The sequence below is a fragment of the Uranotaenia lowii genome, chromosome 2 (assembly GCF_029784155.1).
Source record: "Uranotaenia lowii strain MFRU-FL chromosome 2, ASM2978415v1, whole genome shotgun sequence".
Classification (NCBI taxonomy): Eukaryota; Metazoa; Arthropoda; class Insecta; order Diptera; family Culicidae; genus Uranotaenia; species Uranotaenia lowii.
Window position 1 is genome coordinate 64,083,029 of NC_073692.1, and position 24,816 is coordinate 64,107,844.

Sequence of the window (24,816 nt, forward strand, 5' to 3'; positions counted from 1 at the left end):
CTCGCGGGAATTAGACACTTTTTGGCATTCTTCCTTCTAATCTGTATCGTTGAATGAATAAAGGATAATGAAAAGATTTTACATATTTTTTGTTGTTCATGTAGGTTAGTTACTTCATCAATAATCATTGATCGATTTCACTCTAAACTGCTTAGTTTTAAAGTTTCTAAATGCCAGAAAAAAAGAAGGAAGACAAAAAATCTGAAAAAAAAATCGAGTTTGGGACGCAAAAATCTTTCAAGATCAGTTTATCTCGGTTTTAATTTTTCCTTTGTGAATTAAAACTATCCCCGCATCATTTCACTAATTTTTCGATAACAAGGCAAGGCAGTCAGAAGATCTTTCAGTGATTTTGAACCAACACTCCTGGATTTCAAGATCTACAGCAATTATGTCACCGATACTGCTTTCAGCTCATCTACACAATAATATTGAAATTTTAAGTTAAAATTTAGCTTAAAGTTTGATATTCTGAATCTGAAAGCTTGGCTATTTCAATTGTAAATAATTGAGACTCTTTACTAAAGAAAAGTATTAACTTTCCGAATTAACCCTTCATTTAATTTTTTTTTATTATAATTCATTTTTATGTTATGTGTAGGTACCAAAATGAACAATAAAAAAGACTTATACTTTTTTATAATTTATTTGTTTTAGTACGATTAAAATTGAAATTTTTTAAAGATAACTTTAAATTATAGAGTTAATGAAATTAAATTAGGTTCCAGAACATTCATTTTAAGAAACTAATTTTAATAATCGTATTTTCTACTTAATTTATATTTAAAGTATTGATTTTAAATTTTGTGTTCCCAAATTTGAAAATAATAATACTAAATTTCCAAATCACGATTCAGTAAAATATCCCAATAAAGAATTTGATGCCCGATAGTTATGTTTGTAAACTAGTTTATCGGTTTTATCGGTGAAAAGTAAAATACTTCCGAAAAATTATAAAATACTAGCTGACCCGGTGTGCTTTGCTACACCTTCCAAAATTTTTTGAGACTTGTTTAACTTGTTATTTATTTGCACAAAATTTTAAGTTCAATTTCAAAATCATTTAAATGTTTTTTAAAAATGAATTTGCAATTTTATTTATTTTCAAATATTGATTATTTTTTTTAAAATCAGTGTTTTAATCCTTTTTATGACTCTAGAATTCTTTGCTTCATAAGTTTATACCTTATGCCAAAATATTTTTTCATATACAATGGTTGGAAAATCGCTCAAGAAAAGCAATCAGGAATGGTTTCTAGCTAGAATGATGCTTCCTCCGAGTGCTGTGATACGCACGTGGTAAAAGTACCCATTGAACATATGTCGAAAATCAACACTAACTTGATACAAGAAGATATACCATGCCCCATCGGAGGCTACCGTTGCTATTCGTCACGTGGCTTATCGACGGTGATCGACATACTTGGTGATACATTTTGAACGTCGCTCCCTCAATCATTCCCGAACGTCTTATCCTCGCATCATTGTTGATAATGCTCGTTATTGATAGACGATCATTAATGTTTCAAAAGGAAAAATCTGACTAAATACCAGGACTACATGTTCAAAAAAGCTGTAGCACATGCTGGACAGTTCATTGCGGTTACCTAGTCATGTTTTTGTCCTTCTAGGCAAAGCGAAAAATAAAAAATCATCTGATAGCCTACATAGATCGCTCAGAACGGATACATATCAGTTATGATCCTAAAGGTTGAACGTCGTCAAGGGAAAGAAATCAGCATAGAGACGTTCGTTGCTGATAGTCTGCGTCCTTTTTTACCTCATCATGTATCGCAAAAGTGTTTCAAATACGAAAGCGTCGTTGTCATGCATGATTGTTTGTATGATTTGGTTAAAGAAGGAAAATTTGACTGCTTTGATTTTTTGGCTCTGAATGTAGTCAAGCATGACTCGGTGAAAATGATTGATTTTGGGAAGACTATTCATATAAATATGAAACTATCTCAAACTATCATATAAACATTTTTAGTAATAAAATAACATCATGGGACATTTATTTTACCTATTCGTTCTCGAATTATCATACAAATTACCCCCATTCCTATATCCCTAGTTGAAGGAAGGTGGGTATCATAACATCAGAAAAACAATTCTTGTATACAAATACGATCCTACGTTATATATGACTCCATTCTCGATAAGTTCTCGAGTTATTCAAACAATGGGTGACCCTCTCCCCTTTGTATATCTCCCCTCTGGCAAGAGAAGGGGTTCGCAAACCATCGAAGAAACATTGCTCGTACTCCAATTTGCTTCCATGATAATTTAGTTCTATATTCTCGATAAGTTATCGAAATATTAAACAAATTGTATCAATGCCCCTTTTTCCCTCTATATCGTTCCACTGATTTGTGGTAGTGATGCTAAACTACCGAAAAAAAAACATATCTTGTGCTCGAATACGCTCTCATGCCAAATTTGGATTCGTTTGATTTATTAGTTGTCGAGTTATGCTATAAAATTTGTATCGGAGCCGCTCTTCCTACCTATCCCCTACCTGGAAGAAGGGGATAAAGATTGAACATTCCGTGTATTCAAATACACTCCTATGCCAAAGTCTTCCCCAGTTGCTAAATTGAATGATTGTTCCCATGTCATACTTGGTTCCATTTGTTAGATAAGTTTTCGGTTCATGCAAAACAATCATACATATATGAGCTTCCGTCTTCCCTATCTGCATTCGCAATTGAAGGAGAAAGAAGTCTCAAATAAGCTAATATCCATTTTACGTATCCAAATGCTTTCCCATGCCAAAGTTGTTTCCATTTGCTTGATTAGTTCTCAAATAATGCGAAAAATTGCAAAGGAGTCCCCCTCTTCCCTCTCCTTCATATCACCCCACTGGAAGGAGGCAGTAGTACCAAATATTCACAGAAACCTTCCCCGTGCTCAAATACCCTCGCAAGCCAAATTTCGTTCCATATGCTTACTAAGTTCCTGAGGGATGTACAAATGATATGGGAGGACCCTCCGTCCTTAAGATTTTCAGACTTAAAGAACGAAGGGTTTTCAAAATATCATAGAAACATTTATCGTAATTTAATACCTTCTCACGCCAAATTGGTTGCCATTTGCTTGATTATTTATCCAGTTATGCGGAAAGTTTCAAAGAAGCTATCTCCCCACTTTCTATATTCTCATTGGAAGGAGGGAGGGGTACCAAATATTCATAGAACTATTTATCGTACCCATATACCCTTCCTAGCCAAATTTGGTTTCATTTGCTCGAATAGTTTTCAAGCTATGCAATAAAAATTGGTGAAAGCACCCCCCCCTTCTTCCTGTATCTCCTATGGAAGGAGGGAGGGGTTTGAAATAATCAAAGAACCATTTTTCGTATTCCACTATCCTCCCATGCCAAATTTTGTTCCATTAGCTTGATTAGCACTCCAGTTCTGTAAAAAAATGTAAGGTAGGCCCCCTCCCCCCTTTCTATCTCCCAACTGGAAGGAGGGAGGGGTACCAAATATTCTTAGAAACATTCCTCGCACCCATGTACCCACCCATGCCAAATTTGTAACCATTTACTTGATTGGTTCTCGAGTTATGCAAAAAATTGTCTTTTGTTTGGGAGGCCCCTCCCCCCCTTCATGAGAGAGGGAGGGGTCTCAATCCATAATAGGAACCTTCCCCGGCCTCCAATACCCCCACCTGCCAAGTTTCACGCGAATCGGTTCAGTAGTTTCCGAGTCTATAGGGAACAGACAGACAGACAGACAGACAGACAGACAGACAGACAGACAGACAGACAGAAATTCATGTTTATATATATAGATCAGAGCGCAAATATTTAGAAGCTCAGGAAAAAATTAGGATAGCTTGAAATTTTTTTTTCTACATTTTCAAATAAAAAAAATATCAAAATTTTTTCGCAGAGAATATCATAGATTCGCTGGATTTTTTATAAAAGGATGTGAAAGTTGTGTAGAAGGATACTGAAATGAGTATGAAGAGAAACTTTGATAAAGTTTTCATTTTTCATCTCTTGTTTCATCCTTTTTTAAATACATGTTGTTCAGTGAAATTCATGTGGGAAGGAGGAGCAGTGTGCAGCTTATATTGTAGACTCATTTGCAACTGACAATCCCCCTCCCCCCCCCCCCCCCCGCAACCCCTCCCTCTCTTTTCGTTCACTTAAATGATCGTTTTTTCACCAGATGTTAACGTTCCTTTATAATGACTGATTTTTGAAAATAGGAAAATCACCCCCCCAAGAGCCAACTCTAGGACCGCCCCTGACTTAGGCTGGAACAAATATCAATTTCTATTATTGTCAACTCCCTCGTCCCCTTCTAAATTTCTAAAAAACCCGAATGGGGGAATAAATAAAGTTTGAAGTATGCCATTTAAATTTCGAAAAAATATTCATATATCCAGAAGATTACAACACCAAAAAAATACAAATATTGGAAAATAGGAATTGTTTCACCTTTTGTATTCTTATTTTTATTAAATTTTTCGAAAAAATTACTTCATTTATAGGTTTTGTGCATGATACAGTATGCATTTTTGTTGCATACAAGGTTTCGTGCAATTTATTCAATTCAATTGTTTTTCGCAATATTTTTTATCATCCCCTTCCCTCGCTGCAAAAAATGACTTTGTGCTCCCATATGTTTTTTCAGCTGCTGTTGAAACATTCGTCAAATTTGTTGGCAAGTCTTGCCTGTTTTATCGAGTTCAACAGCATCCAAAAAGTTGAATTAATCCGGAAACTTGATCTCGGGTTGCTGGGGATGAATAAACCAACTGGTTTAAAATCCCAAAAAAAAAATTGATCTCGGGTCCCTCAACCAAATGTTGCAGATTAGCAGGTAGAACGTCTTTCCACTAATCTATTGATTCCAGTAAGATTGCTTGTGAATTTCGTTTTGGCGTTACGTTTATAATCTCATTATTTTCCTATCGGTATTTCATCCGTTGCTTGGCGTTATGATAACCTCTGTTAGTTTTGAAGCCGCACCTTGACAACAGAATCGATTATTTTACGTGTTGTTGAATGACGCAGGATGTTTTTTCGGAGAACTGAAATTGGCTGAAATTGAACCATAAACATGATATTAAAAATATTACATGATTACGAAATTAGCTTTTTCTTACCATATTTTCCAATTTCTTCTTCATAAAATCATATTTCACACTGATTTTTTGATATTTTTTTCAATGTTTTTCAAAAACACTACGCGTTTTGACCCTTGGATCCTTAACATCATCATTTTGATCGCAGGTCCCTCTGAGTGTTGTTACGAGCTGCAAACCGCCAATTCTCATTCTACGGTTACACAGCTTTGAAAGCTAAAATTAAAAAAAAAAATTTGAAAACAAAAATTTTGTATAACATTTAATATCTTTTCTAGGGTACCAGTTAGGTTTGTGCTTTGTTCACATGAATTGTACTGCAAGAACCAAGGAATATTTTACATTCAAAGTTATAATTTTTGAAACTTTCAGTACATCTCTGGAAATTTTGGAATGAAAAATTTAGTTTTTGCATACAAAATTAAAACTCGTTGCGCTAATTCAGGACTGGGTGGATCGCTTTCATATATTTTATAGCTATCTTTGGCAACAAAAAACAACCAAAAAAGCTATGGGAGGTGTACAAATTTAAGAATTTGAAATCTCCATACAAAGCTTGCAGCGGTATGTATGTACATCACGTATAGAATGATCGTACGCATAAAGTTCAATGCTGATTCAACCCTTTTTTTAATCTATTCAATTGAATTTACATTTCTTAAAGCCATTCATCTCTGAAGCTGACTTAAGCGTTGAAAACTTCACAAATAGGATGTTTTCCGGTACCTTAATCGTACTTACACCGTGGCCAGATCTACAGATTCTACCGTAGATCTACGGATTTTGGGCATTTTTAGGATTCTAAGTACTTAAGGATTTCTCGGATTTTCGAAAATTACTACGGTGTTCTAAGGATTAACGAAAATTCTTCCTGACATTTAAAAAAGGTCATATCAAGCCACAAAAATCGGCATGTTTTCCGTTTTCCGCCAAATCTACAGATTCGTACGGCTTGCAATCAGGTCACGCTGCGCATCTGTTGAAATCGAGGGTTTGCATTAGAGAAAGAATTGCATTTAGAATGATAATGATAAAAATTCCACAATTGCTTCACAAATTGTAACAATTCGCACATTTTATCTCTCTCTGAGCACTGGTTTCTCTCATTTTGAATCAAACCTTTGCATTTTTCCTCTCTAATTTCCACAAATTACCACAATTTCAATCATTGGCTGCACAACTTGTGTCATTGACGTATCTTCTCCCTTTATCTCAGTCCTCCGGCTGAAATAATGCGAGAGAGCGCAATTTTTTTTCTCAATGCGCTGGTTGTAAAGAGAGTGACAATCCAATTTTCGGTCCCCAAGCACTAGCATAGTAGGCCTCACTACTACAAGTTAGACCACGTGTTTCCGCTGACGGTTATCATTTGTTTAGTTATAATATAATCAAAAAAGTTTCGCAATGGACAACCAAGAGTTTTCGTTTTCCAAAAGTGAATTCGATCTCGAAAATATCCGCGATCGATTGGTAAAGTGCATTTGTGAGCTGCAGTCGAAAAGAGTTAGTTTCTATTTGATTACCTTTTGGTGTTTTTATTATTGATTAAATTTGTTTAAAATTTAGAACGAAGTTTCTACGCTCAAAACGGATCTGGATGAGTCCACCCGGTTGAAGACGATCGCCGAGCAGGACGCAAAGAACTATCAACGTGAGGTTTCCGATTTGAGAGATCAGCTGAAAATCACGATGGACGCTTTGAACCAGAAGGACGCCATTCGGACCGGATTCATGGAAAACGCCGCCCGGCAGAACGTCCATCTGGAAGCGATGGTATGATTTCTTTTAATAATTAAATTTGTTATGAAGCTAATCGTTGATTAACTTTTTTAAGACAAACGAACGGGAACGGTTCAATGAAAAACTGGAAGCATCTCAGGCTAAGATAATCGAATTGAGTCGGGACAACAACAAACTGCAAGAACAGATCAAAGTTCTTCAGAATAACTGGGATCAGCCGGCCGAAAAGATCGACCGCATTTGGAAGGCCATGGATAATTTGCATAAGTAAGATTGCTGTTTGAGTAACGATTAGAATTTGAGTTTTTTAAATATTATTTTCCTTCAGCACTTTGGAAAACTTGGAAACTGATCAGAAAACATTGACAAACATGGCCAAAGCTTCAGATCGTTTGACAGAAGAAGCGGCGTCGGCTTTGATTAGTTCCCGAAATATGTTGGCAACCTTGACAGATGAAAATTGTTCATTGAAACGCAAGATACTGGACTTGGAAGGTGAGTCGAAACAAATTTATTTTGTAAAACGAAATCTTTAATCCATAATCCAGAATTAAATAATAGCAAGTTTTATGATTTCGATTTAAAAAAAAAAATAGAATAAAAATGGTAGAAGGGCAGATTTTTGGGATGAATCATTCCAAAGGATGAAAATCTCGTTAAAAAAGAAGGGCAGCTTGACCAAAAAGGCAAAATGATAAAAGGGCTAAAAAAACAAAGAGCAAAAAGGCGAAAGATGAAAAGGACGAAAAAGAGAAGGGGCAAAATGGCGAAAAGAAAAATGCATGCATGCATTTGTGTTCAAAGCTTAAATATTTGTTAATTATACTTGAAATTGTTGAATTTTCAGCTCAGGTTGTGTCGTCGAAGATGGAGCAAAGTGTTTCGCCATGTGGACTGGACGATTTTTCGAAAAAGGTAAATAAAATTAACAGATTTTACTATTATTAATCTGCAACCATTTTCAATCGATTGCTTTCTAGTTCGAAGAAAACATTAAATTGCTCACCGATCAGCTGGAACAGGAGCGTGAAACTAGCAGGAAGTTGAAAAACGACATGACCACAATGGCGACGCTTCAGAAATATCTCACCGAACAGTTGGAACAAGCGGCTCGAAATGAATCTTCGGAACTTGCTCCAACAATCGTAGATCCAGATCTCCCCGAACCGGAACCAGTTCCGGAATCATCGGAATAAGTAAGTTTCTAAACTTTTGACTTTTTAATTTATTATTTTTCATGGATGTCATCTTGAAAAAAATAACCACTTTATTTTTTTGTAAATTTTAATAATTTTCTTTTTTTCTTGTGACATTTTTTCTCATTTATATAAGTATCTTTTTTTCTATCAAGCTCGATCGGCGACATCGGCCGTCGTCGCATCTCGCCTTGGAGCTTGGAAAGATTAAGATTCAAGCGTAAAATCAATTTATCCTACGGGGAAATTGTCGATTGAATTTGATAATTTCATTGTTTAATTTGAAACAGTTTTTTTTTCTGCGAATCAAAACAGGCAAACGGATTTCCAGCTATAGGGGGTTCTCTTCATTGTATTTTCTTCTCTTTATTTAAATTTAGTCTTTTTCGCTACCGCGCCATAAATTTTTTGATATATTTAATAAAATTTCTTTTAATATGCTCTCTTCGATTCGATATTCGGTTTATGATCCAACCTCTTCTGGCAGGAATGGTACGGAAATTGTTCATTAAAACCAAAAGAAAAATTAGCAAATTCAGCCTAAACCAGTGACAGTTATTCGAGCCTATTTAAATTTTACTCATATGTATTTGAACGTTTTGTTGTCAAGTCGGCCAAAGTTCAGCATCAATATTATAGTGTTTTAACCCTAGTGTTCGTATCTATCATTTTGGACTGCGCTATAACAGTTTTGGGCTGTATTTTGTTTCATTTAATTCTTGGTTTTTTTATCTTTTGTTTTTTTTCTTCAACTGTATATATTCATTGACTTGGAATTGATACGTGTGTGTATGTGTATGTTGTAATAGTTTTCTTTTTTCGTTTTTTTGTTGTTCTTTTAAATAGCTATCATTTTATTGTCCACATTTAAAGCTACAATTGGAGTTCTCTGTAAATTGGGTGTTTGCTACTTGATTATTTGATGTGATGCAAATTGTTGTGTTATTTTGATAAACAAAAACAGGTACATAAATGATAATCAAAATAATCCAATGAAATAATTGATAGTGTTATCGATAATTAATTTGAAAACTCATTTGGGATATTATTAAAAATATCGTAACATAAACCAAATTCTGAGATCTGAATACGGAGTCCTGCTTTTTTTAAATTAAGGAAAATATATGAAAATATAAGAATTTTATTTCCATATATTCTCAAACTGACATTGTTGTTCGACATTCAACTCTCGACTTTTGATTTTAATTCGACATTCTACTTTAGAGTTTCGAGATTAGTTTTGAAACTTCATCGATCGATTTCGGTTTTGAATTTTGAAAATTGGCTGTCTTCTATGAACTTTGAGTTTTCAACTGTTGACGTTCGACAGCAGATTTTAAAATTTAAAATTTCTAAACTGTAAAATTGGTTGATGAACGGCTTTTCAGTCAATTTTTAAATTCAAAACGATTGTTATTTATTACTGTCCAGACGTTTCGGCTATTTATTGTAGCCTTCTTCAGTGGAAAACTGTAATTTTATTGTGAATTTAGTAACATTGTCATTTTGTTAGTGTTGTTTTGCAAATTTCTACTCACTAATTGTCAGGTTCGTTTCTTGTCTAGTTTCTATTGTAGCTAAACACCAATGGTTGAATTTTCTGTGTGAAAACTGTAGAAATATGTTAGTTCACAAAATCGAATCTCTCCTATTTTTGAACTCACTGCTGCATCAGTAAGACCGCAACGCTTCACCATTTGACAGAGACTACGCGGCAGCGCTTTACTGATGGCGGATTTTATTTTGTGTATTGGTGTTATTGGTTTTATTTATGTCACTAACATTTGTTTTTATTTTGGATTTGGTGTTTTGAGTGTTCGTGAGACTTTGTAAAATGTTAGAGTATGTAGAGCTAAGATTGTTTACATCTGTCCTAAAGTTTAGTGTATTGGTGTTGGTGTAGATGTGGCACATTTCTAGTATCGGGAGAGAACTGGACCTTCGGCTTCTATCGATGATTTTGGCGTTGTCTAAGTCTATTGTGTGTGATTCGTCGATGATGTGAGCAATGAGAGCAGTGCAATTGTCTCGCATGCTCTGCATCTCTGCATCGGTGCGGGTAATGCCTCTGTCGGATAGCTGCTCGTACTTTTTAACGTTAGACTTGTGTCCAACGAGCCGTGTTTTTAAGCTGTTTCGGCTCATTCCTATATATTGTTTGGAGCAGCTATGACACGGGATGGAGTAAACGATGTTCGGCGTTTCGGATGGGGCAATCGGATCTTTAACTCTTGGCAGGAATATTCCAAGAGGCTTAGGAATGCTGTTGGCGATTCTGATGTTGGCGTAATCATTTTTGATGAGTTTTGCGATGCTGTTCGACAGGTTTGGAATATAGGTGAGCGGAAAATGTTGGAGTTGAAGGCATTCGTCGTTGTGCTGGCTGGACGTGGTGATCGGTGATGTATGTTGTTCTGCTGTTGTTGAGTGATGATGGTTATTGTTTGCTGTCGGCTGGATGGATATTGCTGGTGATTCTACTGAAGTGACGGCTATTTGCGGTTGGATGAATGATGTTGGAGTGGTTGGAGGTGGATGCTGGTTGAGTTGTTTAGTTTTCTGGACTATGGTTGATTCACGGTTTATCAGGCGATTGATGAGATGTTTGGGGTAGTTGTTGAGTCGGAGCATTTTGTGAATGGTGGTGTGTTGTTTCGATGTTTGGTTTCTGGTGTCAAACATAATCACTCGTTTGATGAAATTTCGAGCGACGTTAAGTTTGACGTTGAGTGGATGGAAGGAGAAGTAGTTGAGCAGTCGGCCGGATGAAATTTCTTTACTGTACCACTCGGTGTTTAGGGTTCTATCTTCGTTCATAGAGACGACGGTATCGAGGAACGGGATGCAGTTGTTTTTGGACACTTCCAATTGTGAATTGTAGTTTTGGATGGTATGAATTGAATGTGTGTAGAACGTAATCCAGTTGGTCTTTGGGGAGGGCTAGTAACAGATCATCTACGTATTTAATCAGCACAGGTATCTGGAAATTGATTTTTCTCGTACAATTTCTCAGAAGACCTTCCATCACTAAGTCGCATAGAATTGGTGAGGAAGGGCTACCCATAGCAGTTCCTTCTTTTTGCCGGTAGAACTTGTTACCGAAACAGAAATAGCAGCTCTCCAAGCAGAGCTCTATTATTTCGATGAACAGATCTAGGCTTATGTTCGTTGCTTTTCCAATAGTGTCCCAGTTCATGATGATGTCGTGTGTTATGAGACGTTTGGGGGTGTTTGTAAACAGTGACACTACGTCAAAGGACACCAGTATGTAATCAGGCGGTAGTTTGATTTGTTGAAGAACTTTTACTAGCTGGAAGGAGTCTTTGATGTTGTATTGGCTTTTGAACGATGACTGTAGGATTTGAGAAACATATTTTGCCAGTTTGTATGTTGGAGCGGTGATGTTTGGGACGACCGGGCGTAGTGGCAGATCAGGTTTATGAGCTTTCGGCTGGCCGTAGATGCAGGGGCGGATTGGGTTCTTGGATTCAAGAAATGTTGCTGTTTTTTTATCAATGAGTTTGAGCATGAGTAGTCTATTGATGATGTTGTTGGTTTGCTTGGCGATTTTGTTGGTCGGATCTTTATTTAAAATTTCGTAGGTGGGATCGTTGAGTAAATGAAGCATCTTGTTATTGTAATCTTCTCTTTCCATTACAACCATTCTTTTTCCTTTGTCTGATTGTAATATTAGGATATCCTTATTATCAGAGATGAATTTTTTTGTGGTTTTGATTGCATTTTTGTAGAAAGAGATAGCCGGGTTCTTGAAACCTGTCATACGCGTACTGTACAGGTAATTTTGAATTTTATTGACGATTACGCAGCGATTTTTGTCTTGGATTGTTTTATCAGATTTGGTGTTGAGTATTGCTTCTATTTCGGCTATCATATGAAACATCGGAGCTTTAATGTTGTCGCTAATAAGGAGCGCAAATTTGGGGCCTAGGCTGATCAGAGTTTGGACTTCCGGTGGTATGGGTTTTCCGCTTTTGTTGAGTATGGCACCACAGTTCAAAGTGGGTGTTTCTGTATCTGGCGTATTATTACGAGTAAGACGTCTGTAGATTTTGAACTGGGTCTTTTGGGTTTCTTTAGTTTGGATTTTCAGAAATTTAATATGTTGTGTTTCGATAAACTTTTGGACCAGATCATAGCTTGTAGCGGAAGTCATTTGTAATTGGTGATGTTTTAATTGATGTTGCAGCTGTTTTATCCGATAGAAAGTATGTTTTATCTCTATGTTCAGCACTGCTTTTTTGAAATGTTCTGTCGTTTTTTGTAGTTTGTTTTGAAATGGGCTATTGATTTCCAAAAGAGGGTAGATGCATTTTAGTGAGCAGTCTATATGCGCCGGAATGATTCCTCTTTTTCTACAGCTGATGAGAAAAACTTTCCTTACAGTCATTTTACACAGCTTTGACACAAAGCTATGTAAAATGACTGTAAGGAAAGTTTTTCTCATCAGCTGTAGAAAAAGAGGAATCATTCCGGCGCATATAGACTGCTCACTAAAATGCATCTACCCTCTTTTGGAAATCAATAGCCCATTTCAAAACAAACTACAAAAAACGACAGAACATTTCAAAAAAGCAGTGCTGAACATAGAGATAAAACATACTTTCTATCGGATAAAACAGCTGCAACATCAATTAAAACATCACCAATTACAAATGACTTCCGCTACAAGCTATGATCTGGTCCAAAAGTTTATCGAAACACAACATATTAAATTTCTGAAAATCCAAACTAAAGAAACCCAAAAGACCCAGTTCAAAATCTACAGACGTCTTACTCGTAATAATACGCCAGATACAGAAACACCCACTTTGAACTGTGGTGCCATACTCAACAAAAGCGGAAAACCCATACCACCGGAAGTCCAAACTCTGATCAGCCTAGGCCCCAAATTTGCGCTCCCTATTAGCGACAACATTAAAGCTCCGATGTTTCATATGATAGCCGAAATAGAAGCAATACTCAACACCAAATCTGATAAAACAATCCAAGACAAAAATCGCTGCGTAATCGTCAATAAAATTCAAAATTACCTGTACAGTACGCGTATGACAGGTTTCAAGAACCCGGCTATCTCTTTCTACAAAAATGCAATCAAAACCACAAAAAAATTCATCTCTGATAATAAGGATATCCTAATATTACAATCAGACAAAGGAAAAAGAATGGTTGTAATGGAAAGAGAAGATTACAATAACAAGATGCTTCATTTACTCAACGATCCCACCTACGAAATTTTAAATAAAGATCCGACCAACAAAATCGCCAAGCAAACCAACAACATCATCAATAGACTACTCATGCTCAAACTCATTGATAAAAAAACAGCAACATTTCTTGAATCCAAGAACCCAATCCGCCCCTGCATCTACGGCCAGCCGAAAGCTCATAAACCTGATCTGCCACTACGCCCGGTCGTCCCAAACATCACCGCTCCAACATACAAACTGGCAAAATATGTTTCTCAAATCCTACAGTCATCGTTCAAAAGCCAATACAACATCAAAGACTCCTTCCAGCTAGTAAAAGTTCTTCAACAAATCAAACTACCGCCTGATTACATACTGGTGTCCTTTGACGTAGTGTCACTGTTTACAAACACCCCCAAACGTCTCATAACACACGACATCATCATGAACTGGGACACTATTGGAAAAGCAACGAACATAAGCCTAGATCTGTTCATCGAAATAATAGAGCTCTGCTTGGAGAGCTGCTATTTCTGTTTCGGTAACAAGTTCTACCGGCAAAAAGAAGGAACTGCTATGGGTAGCCCTTCCTCACCAATTCTATGCGACTTAGTGATGGAAGGTCTTCTGAGAAATTGTACGAGAAAAATCAATTTCCAGATACCTGTGCTGATTAAATACGTAGATGATCTGTTACTAGCCCTCCCCAAAGACCAACTGGATTACGTTCTACACACATTCAATTCATACCATCCAAAACTACAATTCACAATGGAAGTGTCCAAAAACAACTGCATCCCGTTCCTCGATACCGTCGTCTCTATGAACGAAGATAGAACCCTAAACACCGAGTGGTACAGTAAAGAAATTTCATCCGGCCGACTGCTCAACTACTTCTCCTTCCATCCACTCAACGTCAAACTTAACGTCGCTCGAAATTTCATCAAACGAGTGATTATGTTTGACACCAGAAACCAAACATCGAAACAACACACCACCATTCACAAAATGCTCCGACTCAACAACTACCCCAAACATCTCATCAATCGCCTGATAAACCGTGAATCAACCATAGTCCAGAAAACTAAACAACTCAACCAGCATCCACCTCCAACCACTCCAACATCATTCATCCAACCGCAAATAGCCGTCACTTCAGTAGAATCACCAGCAATATCCATCCAGCCGACAGCAAACAATAACCATCATCACTCAACAACAGCAGAACAACATACATCACCGATCACCACGTCCAGCCAGCACAACGACGAATGCCTTCAACTCCAACATTTTCCGCTCACCTATATTCCAAACCTGTCGAACAGCATCGCAAAACTCATCAAAAATGATTACGCCAACATCAGAATCGCCAACAGCATTCCTAAGCCTCTTGGAATATTCCTGCCAAGAGTTAAAGATCCGATTGCCCCATCCGAAACGCCGAACATCGTTTACTCCATCCCGTGTCATAGCTGCTCCAAACAATATATAGGAATGAGCCGAAACAGCTTAAAAACACGGCTCGTTGGACACAAGTCTAACGTTAAAAAGTACGAGCAGCTATCCGACAGAGGCATTACCCGCACCGATGCAGAGATGCAGAGCATGCGAGACAATTGCACTGCTCTCATTGCTCACATCATCGACGAATCACACACAATAGACTTAGACAACGCCAAAAATCATCGATAGAAGCCGAAGGTCCAGTTCTCTCCCGATACTAGAAATGTGCCACATCTACACCAACACCAATACACTAAACTTTAGGACAGATGTAAACAATCTTAGCTCTACATACTCTAACATTTTACAAAGTCTCACGAACACTCAAAACACCAAATCCAAAATAAAAACAAATGTTAGTGACATAAATAAAACCAATAACACCAATACACAAAATAAAATCCGCCATCAGTAAAGCGCTGCCGCGTAGTCTCTGTCAAATGGTGAAGCGTTGCGGTCTTACTGATGCAGCAGTGAGTTCAAAAATAGGAGAGATTCGATTTTGTGAACTAACATATTTCTACAGTTTTCACACAGAAAATTCAACCATTGGTGTTTAGCTACAATAGAAACTAGACAAGAAACGAACCTGACAATTAGTGAGTAGAAATTTGCAAAACAACACTAACAAAATGACAATGTTACTAAATTCACAATAAAATTACAGTTTTCCACTGAAGAAGGCTACAATAAATAGCCGAAACGTCTGGACAGTAATAAATAACAATCGTTTTGAATTTAAAAATTGACTGAAAAGCCGTTCATCAACCAATTTTACAAAATTTCAACTCAGTCGAATATCAAAAACAATTTCTAAACTGTATTACTGATTCAAAACTTTCGATTTTAAGACTTCTATTCACAATTTTTGACTTCCAACTTTCGAATTTCGACATTCGATATTCAACATTCAACCTTTGAACTTTCAACTTTTGATCTTTTATTCTTCAACTATCGATTTTCGACATTTCATTTTTAAATTTCAACTTTCAACTTTTAATCCACTTTCGAAATTTGACTTCTGACTTTCATCCTTTGTCTTTGGACTTCCGATCTTCTGCTATCATCCATCGATTTTAATTTTACAACCTTCGAATATCGCCATTCTGCCTTCTAAGTATAACTTTCAACTTTCGAGTTTTGACTTTCGACATTTAATTTTCACCTTTCGACTTTCGACTTTTAAACTCAGAGAAGGTAATTGCTACAAATGTCGTTTGTTATGTCTTCGTTTCTTTTTGCGAATGTCGTTCCAAAACATGTTACTCGAAAAAAAGTCGAATGACAGGCGGGAAGAATGTCGCAACTAGCTTGAAGGTTATGAAAAAAAGAATGGTCTGACGTCAGAGGATAGTCGGTAATTGCTAGAATGACATTTTTTTTGGAAATGTTACGGCGACCTCGACATTTTTAATGTCACGAAATCTCTATCGTAACTATTATTGAAATTTTATGAATTTGAATTTCGTGTGTGACTTGTAGGTGACAAAAATTAGCATCGCGAGTTTCCTAGTACAAGATACTAGAAATAGTATCGGTAGAAATTAGTTTAGCTCCGATTTCAATTTGTGACCCCTCCAGTGAAAGGGTTTGACTTGTAGGTGACGAAAATTAGTGTCACGAGTTCGCTAGTATAAGCTACTAGTGTTAGTGCTGGTAGAAATTATTTAAGCTCCGATTTCAACTTGCGATCCCTCTTGTGAAACGGTTTGACTTGTAGGTGACGAAAATTAGGGTCGCAAGTTCGCTAGTACCAGCTATTAGTGTTAGTACTGGTTAAGCTAGTTTAGCTCCGATTCCAACTTGGTGACGAAAATCAGGGTCGTGAGTTCTCTAGTAAAAGCTACTAATGTTAGTACCGGTAGAAATAAGAAAATTTCCTATTTTAACTTGCGATCCCTCTAGTGAAAAGGTTTGACTTGTAGAAGACACAAATTAGTGTCGCAAGTTCGCTAGTAAATAGCTACTAGTGTAAGTTCCACTCGAAATTAGTATAGTCCCGATTTCAACTTGCGACCCTCTAATGAAATGGTTCGACTTGTAGATGACAAAAATTGCGATCAGTCAAAAGAAAGGGTTTGACTTGTAGATGACGAAAAAAAGTGTCGTGAGTTCGCTAGTGCAAGCTACTAGTGTTAGTTCCGGAAGAAATCAGAAAAGCTCAGATTTTAACTTGCGACCAAGATTGTGGAAGTCACAGAAAAATTGAAAATTTCACAGAATTTTGAGAAAATTTTCATCAGAATTTGAAAATATCCACAGATTTCATGGATTTTTTTAAATTTTGTGCATATTTCAAATACAATTTTTTTGTTAACTTTAATTTAAGGTTTTCACTTTGTTTTGGGAAAATCATGATAAAATTGTTTTAATTGATTTTTCTCAAGTAAAATATCAAAAATACCCAATTTTTCATGATTTTTCAATGAATTGAATACTATTTCCATCACAGAAAACCATCACAGAACGTTCAAGTCAAATCACAGAAAGTCAGAATGTTTTTCCGCACAAAACACAGATTTTTTTCAGCAACTTAGCTTACGATTCCTCTAGTGAAATGGTTTGACTTGTAGGTGCCGAAAATAAGTCTAACGAGTTCACTAGTACAAGCTACTATTGTTGATACCAGTAAAAATTAGTTAAGCTCCGATCAAAACTTGCAACCTCTCTTGTGAAAGGGTTTGACTAGCGAACTCGCGCTCCTAATTTTCGTCACCTACTAGTCAAACCCTTTCACTTGACTAGTGAAAAGTTGAAATCGGAGCTAAACATTTTTTTACCAGTACTTACACTTGTAACTTATACTAGCGAACTCGCGACATTAATTTTTGTCACCTACAAGTTTAACCCTTTCACTTGACTAGTTTCAATCGGAGTTAAACTAATTTATACCGGTACTAACACTTGTAACTTGTACTAGCGAACTCGCATCATTCGCACCTGCTAAAACCCACAAATTTCATTCCGGCATTCGAAGAACCAACCGGACCAATGACATTCGCATGGTAGAAATGTAATTGAGGATTAAAATTCCATTAAATTTTAGTTGGCGAATGTCATTGTAAAACTCAATGACTTTTTTCATTTGTGTACCTAGTATTTTTATGGATGACCGTCAACGTCATTGAAGTCTCTTAGAAATGTTACGGGAAATGTCATGTAATTGTTACGAGTTTGAAATTCATTTGAATGCCATTCGCAAGCCTGTTTAAACTTTCGACTTTCGCCTGTTGGTTTTTTTTATTTCATTCTTCAGTTTATCATTCTTCTTTCGATATTGGACGCACAGCTTCAGATTTTTTGATTTTGAAATTTCAACTTTCGACTGATTTCTTTAAATTTCCGACTTAAGACATTCGAATTGAGTCTATGGACTATCAAATTTGACTTTCTTTATCCGACTTCAATCTTGGGACATTCGACCTTCGACTTTAAAGTTTCAACTTTCCACATTCTAATTAAAAACTTTCGACTTTCGACATTCAATATTCTACTTCCATTTTTCGACATTAGACTTTCTACTTTTGACATAAGGCTTTAAAACTTTCGAATTTTTGTTGATGATTTTGGATTTCATCCTTCGGTTCATCCTCCTTTAAGGTTTCCAGATTACCCAATTTTATTGTTATTTATTGGTTTGTCCGGATATTTACCTAAAAATTTCGGGAAAAGTCCGGTCCGGCCCGTTTGCCCGGAATTCATTGGATAACCCCGGATTTTGCCCAGGTTTATACTCATTCTCATTCTCAAATAAAACTTAAAAATCAAATTGTGTTATAAATTTTTTTATTTATGCGTCCAAAACTAACTTTTTTAAGCAAGTTTCATAACAATAATCATGAAAGGTTTTTTGAAAGTCCAAAATACAACCAGAAATCTGTTAATAAAGTTTGAGAAAAGAAAATTTGTTTTTAAAGTTTTTTTTTTTTATTTTTGATGAGTAATTCCTCAGTTTTGACCAAATTTGACTGGATATTGCCCAGGTTTTGGTCAACAATTTCGAAATCAAAAGCCCGTATTTTGCCAGGTAATTAGGTAAAATAGCCCAGTTACCAACTGAAAAAAATCTGGCAACCTTATCCACCTACCTTCGGTGTTCGACTTTCGACATTCGACTTTCGACATTCGACTTCTGATTTTGGACTTTCAACTTTCGATTTCCCAATTTCTACTCTCGACTATTGACTTTCATTTAGTCGACTTTAACATTCGACTTTCCAACTCTCTGGACTTTTGACTTTCTTCTTTCGACATTCGACTTTAAAACTTTCAACTTTCGGTTTTCAGATTTCATCCTTACTTCCATTCGACTTCCTGTCGAAGCCTTTGAACCTTTTTTTTTTTACTATTTTAAACTTTGAACATTCGAACTCTTGAAATGAGTTTTTCGACTATCAACTTTAAACTTCTGATTTTCGATTTTGGACATTCGGTATTTGATTCTCGACTTTGATCTTTAAACTTCCGATTTTTAATTATCGAATTTTGAACTTCGACATTCAACTTTTGACTTTCGACTTCAGATCGATTTCAGATATTCGAATCTTGACCTTCGACTATCGAAATTCAACTCAATTTTGGACTTTCAACTTTCAATTCAATATGAGTTTGGACTTTCAACTTCAAACTTCCGAATTTGGACACCCGAATGCCGATAGCTTAGTTTGGACTTTCGACATTTTATTTCAAATCAAATCAAATCAAACTTATAATTCTAATCTATATATATAAAAATGAATGTTTGTCTGTCTGTCTGTTCCCTATAGACTCGGAAACTATTGAACCGATCATCGTGAAACTTGGCATTTGAGGGTTTTTGGGACCGGAGATGGTTTCTATAATATTTAAAACTCCATCCGACTTAAGGGAGGGGGTGCTCCCATACAAAATTTGTAGTTTTTCGAAACAAATTAAAGTCATGACATCCATTTTCTCGAGAATTTTTTCCCTTTTGGCGGTTTGTTTTTCGTCTCCATGGTTGAGGCGTCGCGAAAATACGTCGTGAGAGGATTGTAACCATGGCATAGCATACTGATCAGTGGTAATATTTTGGCGCGTATTTCTCAACCATGCATATTTTCAATGCAAGGGGTGGCGATATGAAGCCTTGAAGTGATTTTTTTCTACTTGATTCCTAGCTCATTTGTACGGCACATGGTTGTGAATGACGCCTAGATGCGACCCAGATTGACATTTTGCCGATCGAATGAGACATATATATTTTTTTGCCAAAATCTGAAATTGAAAAGTCATGGCATCCATTTTAAGAAATTTTCTTTTCTTTGAGGGGTTTGTTTTTTGTCTCTATGGTCAAGCAAACGTCGTCGCAAGTGGATAATTACCAAAACATACTGTTCATTGATCGCTGGAGCAATTTAACTATCAAGCGCCTGTTTCTCAACCAAGTACCTATATTTCTTATGCACGTGGGGGCGATATGCAACCTATATATGTTTTTTCTTGCTTAACTGTACACAGCACGTGGAAATAAATGACGCCTTGATGTGACACGGATTGGTATTTTTTCAATGGAATCAAAAGCAATTGAAAGATTTGCAAAAATACTTCCATATTTGTTGTCTTAAAAAATATAAATTTAGTTCTGATGCTAATGAAATAATGGTATGACACCTTGCGTACAATTGAAAAAAAAAATACAGAAAGTAAAGAATTTACATACAATCATATTGATGAATCATATTGATAACAGAAATATGAATAAGATGTTTTCTAAAAAGGTAGATCGGAAACATTTTGTTTATCATGCGCCATTTAAAGTTAATGAAGACAAAAAATCCTATCCGACACATGAACTGCTGATCAAGAACCTTTTCTTAAAATGAGATAAGATAGGACTGACATGTGCAAACTTACAAACCAATTCAAGTACGTACTTAACATGAAAAGTGTTTTTGTGTTACATGGCTGCATAAAAGACACTTTTTAACTGCTCCAATTTTAAAAAAATGAGTCATTAGAATTGATATACAACTGGAACTTAAATGTCTTCGTAAATGAAGATAATTTGCTTTGAACAACATTCGTTGAAAGTGGAGTAACAAACATAAATTTATACAGCAGGAATACTGCAAATATATCAATGAAACTTGATAAAACAAACAGAAATACGTATTAAATCCATTTTAAAGCCATTACTTTGAAGCATTTGAAAATAAGCTTTGCATTTCCACTCGCCCCAACATACGAGACAAATGTTAACTTAGAAATTTGTTGTTGTAAATTTTTTTGAATATTTGACTTTCAAAGAGAAAATAAAAAACGCACAAAATTTATTCAGTGATGCAACTGATATTTTTTTAAATACTTATTTTTTGCTTTAATTTAAAAGAAATTTGCATTGTATAAAATCGATAATTTTCATACAACGACAAGTGCTGTTTGGGAAAACTTCAAGCTGAAATGTCTCATGTTCACGAATTTGGCATATGGCGAAACATTTTTAACCATAATTTTGGCACAAAAAGGATAGATAACACTGGGTGACAGCCAAAAAATAGTCTGGGGTTTCTCAGCTGATTTAGACTAATTTTTGTGTCCTGAGTTAGAATATCACATTGATTTTGCTGTACTTTTTTGGCGAAAAATCGACTTTTAAAAATTTATGTATTCTAATATCCTGACCTGATTGATTAAAACCATGGTCATTTTCGGACTCAGGGCGTCAATATTAGTCTAATTCAGGTGGAAAACCCTGTACAATTTTCAAGAAATCTTTTTTGTTACTCAGTGTAATCAAACTGCTTCGAAGGGCGAGGATGGTGAAAATAACTGTTTGAAATGGTTATTAAATACCCTTTTCATCGTTTTTTTTTTTAATTTCTATAGCTTATTTTTTCAATTTCAAAGGGTAAATCAGCCTACCTTCTTCAAGCAGTGTGGGACAAAATTGGAAAAGATGGGGGAGCTCCCATGTATGTATAAGATAAAGAGCTTTTCAAAGAAGGGACCATATTTCACAACAGGGTTTTTTTTGCGTACGGATATTTGGCATAACTCAAAAATAGATGTGACAAATGTTATTATGAAAGTTCGTAACTTCCCACTTTGAGAAAAAAGATGGAAAATCCATTAATTTTGACATTATTTAAGTCATTATGAAGCTTTAAAAACAGAGTACAAATTTCAGATCTTGAAAAACAAATTTAGAGATCAAGTTTCAGTAAATAATATATAGATACCATCTTTGAATTGCAATTCGGAACTGCAGCTGCAGCTCTCATTTCAAAGTTGTTGTATCTGAACTATGATGAGGTTTGATTTAAAAAAATGCTTACAAATATCTAAATTTGAATATTTTTTTACAAATTACATTTGTTTTTGGAAGGTGTAGCAAAGCACACCGGGCCAGCTAGTTGTGTTATAAACTTTTTTGTTTATGCGTCCAAAACAAACTTTTTTAAGCAAGTTTCATAACAATAATCAAGAAAGGTTTTTTGAAAGTCTTAAATACAACCTACAATCCGCTGATAAATTTTGAAAAAAATGGGTTTTCAAGTTGTTTTTTTGATTTTTGAAAAGTAGTTCGTTGGTTTTGACCAAATTCGACCTCCTGATAATGCCCGGGTCAACAATTTTGAAACCAAGTGCCCGAATTTTGCCAGATATTTAAGTAAAATAGCCCGGATTCCTACTGAAAAAAATCTTGCAACCTTATACTTCTACCTTTGATATTCGACTTTCGACATTCGACTTCTGATTTTAGACTTTCCACTTTAGATTATCGACTTTTTCCTATCGACTTCTTTTAGTCGACTTTAACATTCGACACTCCAACTCTCGACTCAAAATTCAAAAATTTCTACTTTCGACATTCGACATATAAAAATTTCAACTTTCCGTTTTCAGATTTTATCCTTAAGTTTATTCTTCTACCTCTAATATTCGACTTCCTCTTGTAGACTTTAATCTTTTGATTAACGAATTTAAACATTGAACATTCGATTTTTAGCTCTCGGAACGATTTTGGGCATTCGGTATTTGATTTTCGACTCTTGTCTTTGACCTTTCGACTTTGAATTTTTGAATTTTGGCTTTCAATTTCAGCTTTTTTACTTTCGAAATTCGGATCTTGATCTTCGGCTACCGAAATTCAACTCAATTTTAGGCTTTCCGCTTTCGAGTTTCAAGTTTGTACTTTCGACTTCAAACTTCCGAATTTTGACACCCGAATTCCGATAGCTTAGTTTGGACTTTCGACATTTGATTTTCGATTTTCAACTTTTAGCTATAAATTTCATATTTCATATTATTACAATTTCCGTTCATAGGCTTTCCAATTTTGAATTTCGATATCGTATTTCGATCTTATACATTCGATAATAAGGCTTTTAAATTATGAATTTCAACTTTCAAGTTACAGTTTTTTAATTTAATATTTCGTCTTTCGACGTTCAAAATTATTTTTTCGGCTTTTGACTTAGGCGTCATCCATAAATTACGTAACGCAAAAAATGCAGTTTTTTGTCCCCCTCCCCCCAGTATGTCACAAATCGTAACGTTTCGACATACCCCCCTATGAAAATTACGTAACGCTGAAAATTACCCCCCCCCCCATTTTCTCATGTTTTTAAATACTGATTTTCGAAGGCAAAAAAGATTTTAACATACATTTTTTAACGTTCTTCAAAACGGAATCAATATCTATCCAAATCGCTTCTTAGTACTCATTGATGATAACTCTCTGATAAAATAAATTAATGACGAGTTGTTCAAGGTGCATTACTGCCGTTCTAAGCAATAATGTCCCATGTGACTTTTGGGTCATTTTCACTTTTTTGCTGGAAACAGTCTCTTTTAGTGTTTACTTTCGAATAAAAACACAAACAAGTATACTTTGTTCTGAACTTAAACGAAATTTTCGTCAAGGTGGTTGTCTCTATGTTGATACTTCTACGCAAGAATGTCACACTAGAGAAAGTTCTATGAAAAATGCAAATTTTATCAAAAAATTGTCTTAAGATGAGTTCAAACTGTTGAATTTAATGTTATTCACTGAAAAGAACACTAAAATAGAGGGCAGAGGAGGAGCGAGAAGCCTTGAGTGTTTTATTCTGAGTAATTGTCACTAAACACTTTTCGGTAGGCACTACTTACAAGATCCATACTCAACTATACATTTTCATAAACAAAGAGGAACGTATTTCTCAAATTACGGTTTAGCATAAGCTTGCCAGATTGCCCGGTTTTATCCGGGTTTGCCCGGATATTTGATGCAAAATTTCGAGAAAGTTCGGTCCGGCCCGGTTGCCCGGATATCGTGAAAAAAGTTCGGATATTGCCCGGATTTTTTCACAATTTTCACAAAGAAACCAACAAAAATCAAAGTTTTTGAGTAAGTTTCAGCAAAATCGATTAACGGTATGGAAATTTTCAACGGTTGTTTCAAATAATTTCGCTGATTTACTTTTATAAACCTTTAAATATTTAAGTGTTCCAAAAAGTTTTTGGGAGTCTGCAATTACATTAATAAAATATTAATTTCATTTTTTTACATTTTTTCTTAGCTTTTATATATATTAACACCTAAACTTTGCCCGGATTTTGCCCGGTTTTTGGATTTGAAAAATTGAAATCCATGCCCGGATTTTGCCAGGTTTTTTTTTTTGAAAAAATGCCCGGAATTGCTAGGCCCGGATTGGAGTGGAAAAAATTCTGGCAACCTTAGTTTAGCATGAGTTTTTGGGAAAAAAATAAACTACGCAAGCTTTTAAAATTATAGAAAAATTGTAGCCGTGTGACAGTTTTTCGTAGAACTAGCATCGGCATGCGTTCTGATTCTACGCAAAAGTGTCACACGGAGCACTTTTGGCTCTAATGTGCTGTTTTTTTTTGTAGGAAATGTAATTTTTTTGGCAGAAAACATTGTAAAATGATTAACTTGAACTGTTCACTGCGAAAAAACTGTCGGTGAATTTTGAGTTTGAGAGAAAAATTGGAAATATAGCTTGTATTTAAATCGCGTTTTTCTCGTTTGCACGTTTTTCCACATGGGACAATCTTGCTTAGTACGGCAGATTACTTGTTATGCAAAATATATTTCACTAATTAGC

At 35.6% G+C, this 24,816-nt stretch overlaps 3 protein-coding genes across 3 annotated transcripts; 2 read left to right on the top strand and 1 right to left on the bottom strand.

The window, feature by feature from the left end:
- Positions 1–6,464: 6,464 nt before the first annotated feature.
- Positions 6,465–8,036, top strand: LOC129741480 (tropomyosin-like). The gene is made up of 6 exons (XM_055733220.1): positions 6,465–6,603; positions 6,667–6,873; positions 6,935–7,107; positions 7,169–7,335; positions 7,688–7,755; positions 7,821–8,036. The coding sequence occupies exons 1-6, from the start codon at positions 6,505–6,507 to the stop codon at positions 8,034–8,036; spliced, it is 930 nt and encodes a 309-aa protein (XP_055589195.1). The 5' UTR covers positions 6,465–6,504.
- Positions 8,037–9,758: 1,722 nt separating this feature from the next.
- On the bottom strand, positions 9,759–12,210 carry LOC129741481 (uncharacterized). The gene is made up of 2 exons (XM_055733222.1): positions 11,065–12,210; positions 9,759–10,964 (listed from the first exon to the last, which is right to left on the bottom strand). The coding sequence occupies exons 1-2, from the start codon at positions 12,208–12,210 to the stop codon at positions 9,759–9,761; spliced, it is 2,352 nt and encodes a 783-aa protein (XP_055589197.1).
- Positions 12,211–12,709: 499 nt separating this feature from the next.
- LOC129741482 (uncharacterized) lies at positions 12,710–14,935 on the top strand. Its single transcript, XM_055733223.1, has one exon. The coding sequence runs from the start codon at positions 12,710–12,712 to the stop codon at positions 14,933–14,935; it is 2,226 nt and encodes a 741-aa protein (XP_055589198.1).
- Positions 14,936–24,816: the final 9,881 nt, after the last annotated feature.

Excerpts from the sequence above, each read along its gene's own strand:
- LOC129741480 (XM_055733220.1), top strand. The coding sequence starts at position 6,505 with ATGGACAACCAAGAGTTTTCGTTTTCCAAAAGTGAATTCGATCTCGAA. Across the intron at positions 6,604-6,666 it reads GTGAGCTGCAGTCGAAAAGA|AACGAAGTTTCTACGCTCAA; the intron begins GTTAGTTTCTAT and ends TTTAAAATTTAG. Across the intron at positions 7,336-7,687 it reads CAAGATACTGGACTTGGAAG|CTCAGGTTGTGTCGTCGAAG; the intron begins GTGAGTCGAAAC and ends TTGAATTTTCAG.
- LOC129741482 (XM_055733223.1), top strand. The coding sequence starts at position 12,710 with ATGACTTCCGCTACAAGCTATGATCTGGTCCAAAAGTTTATCGAAACA.
- LOC129741481 (XM_055733222.1), bottom strand. The coding sequence starts at position 12,210 with ATGACTTCCGCTACAAGCTATGATCTGGTCCAAAAGTTTATCGAAACA. Across the intron at positions 10,965-11,064 it reads CACCAATTCTATGCGACTTA|ACCAACTGGATTACGTTCTA; the intron begins GTGATGGAAGGT and ends CCCTCCCCAAAG.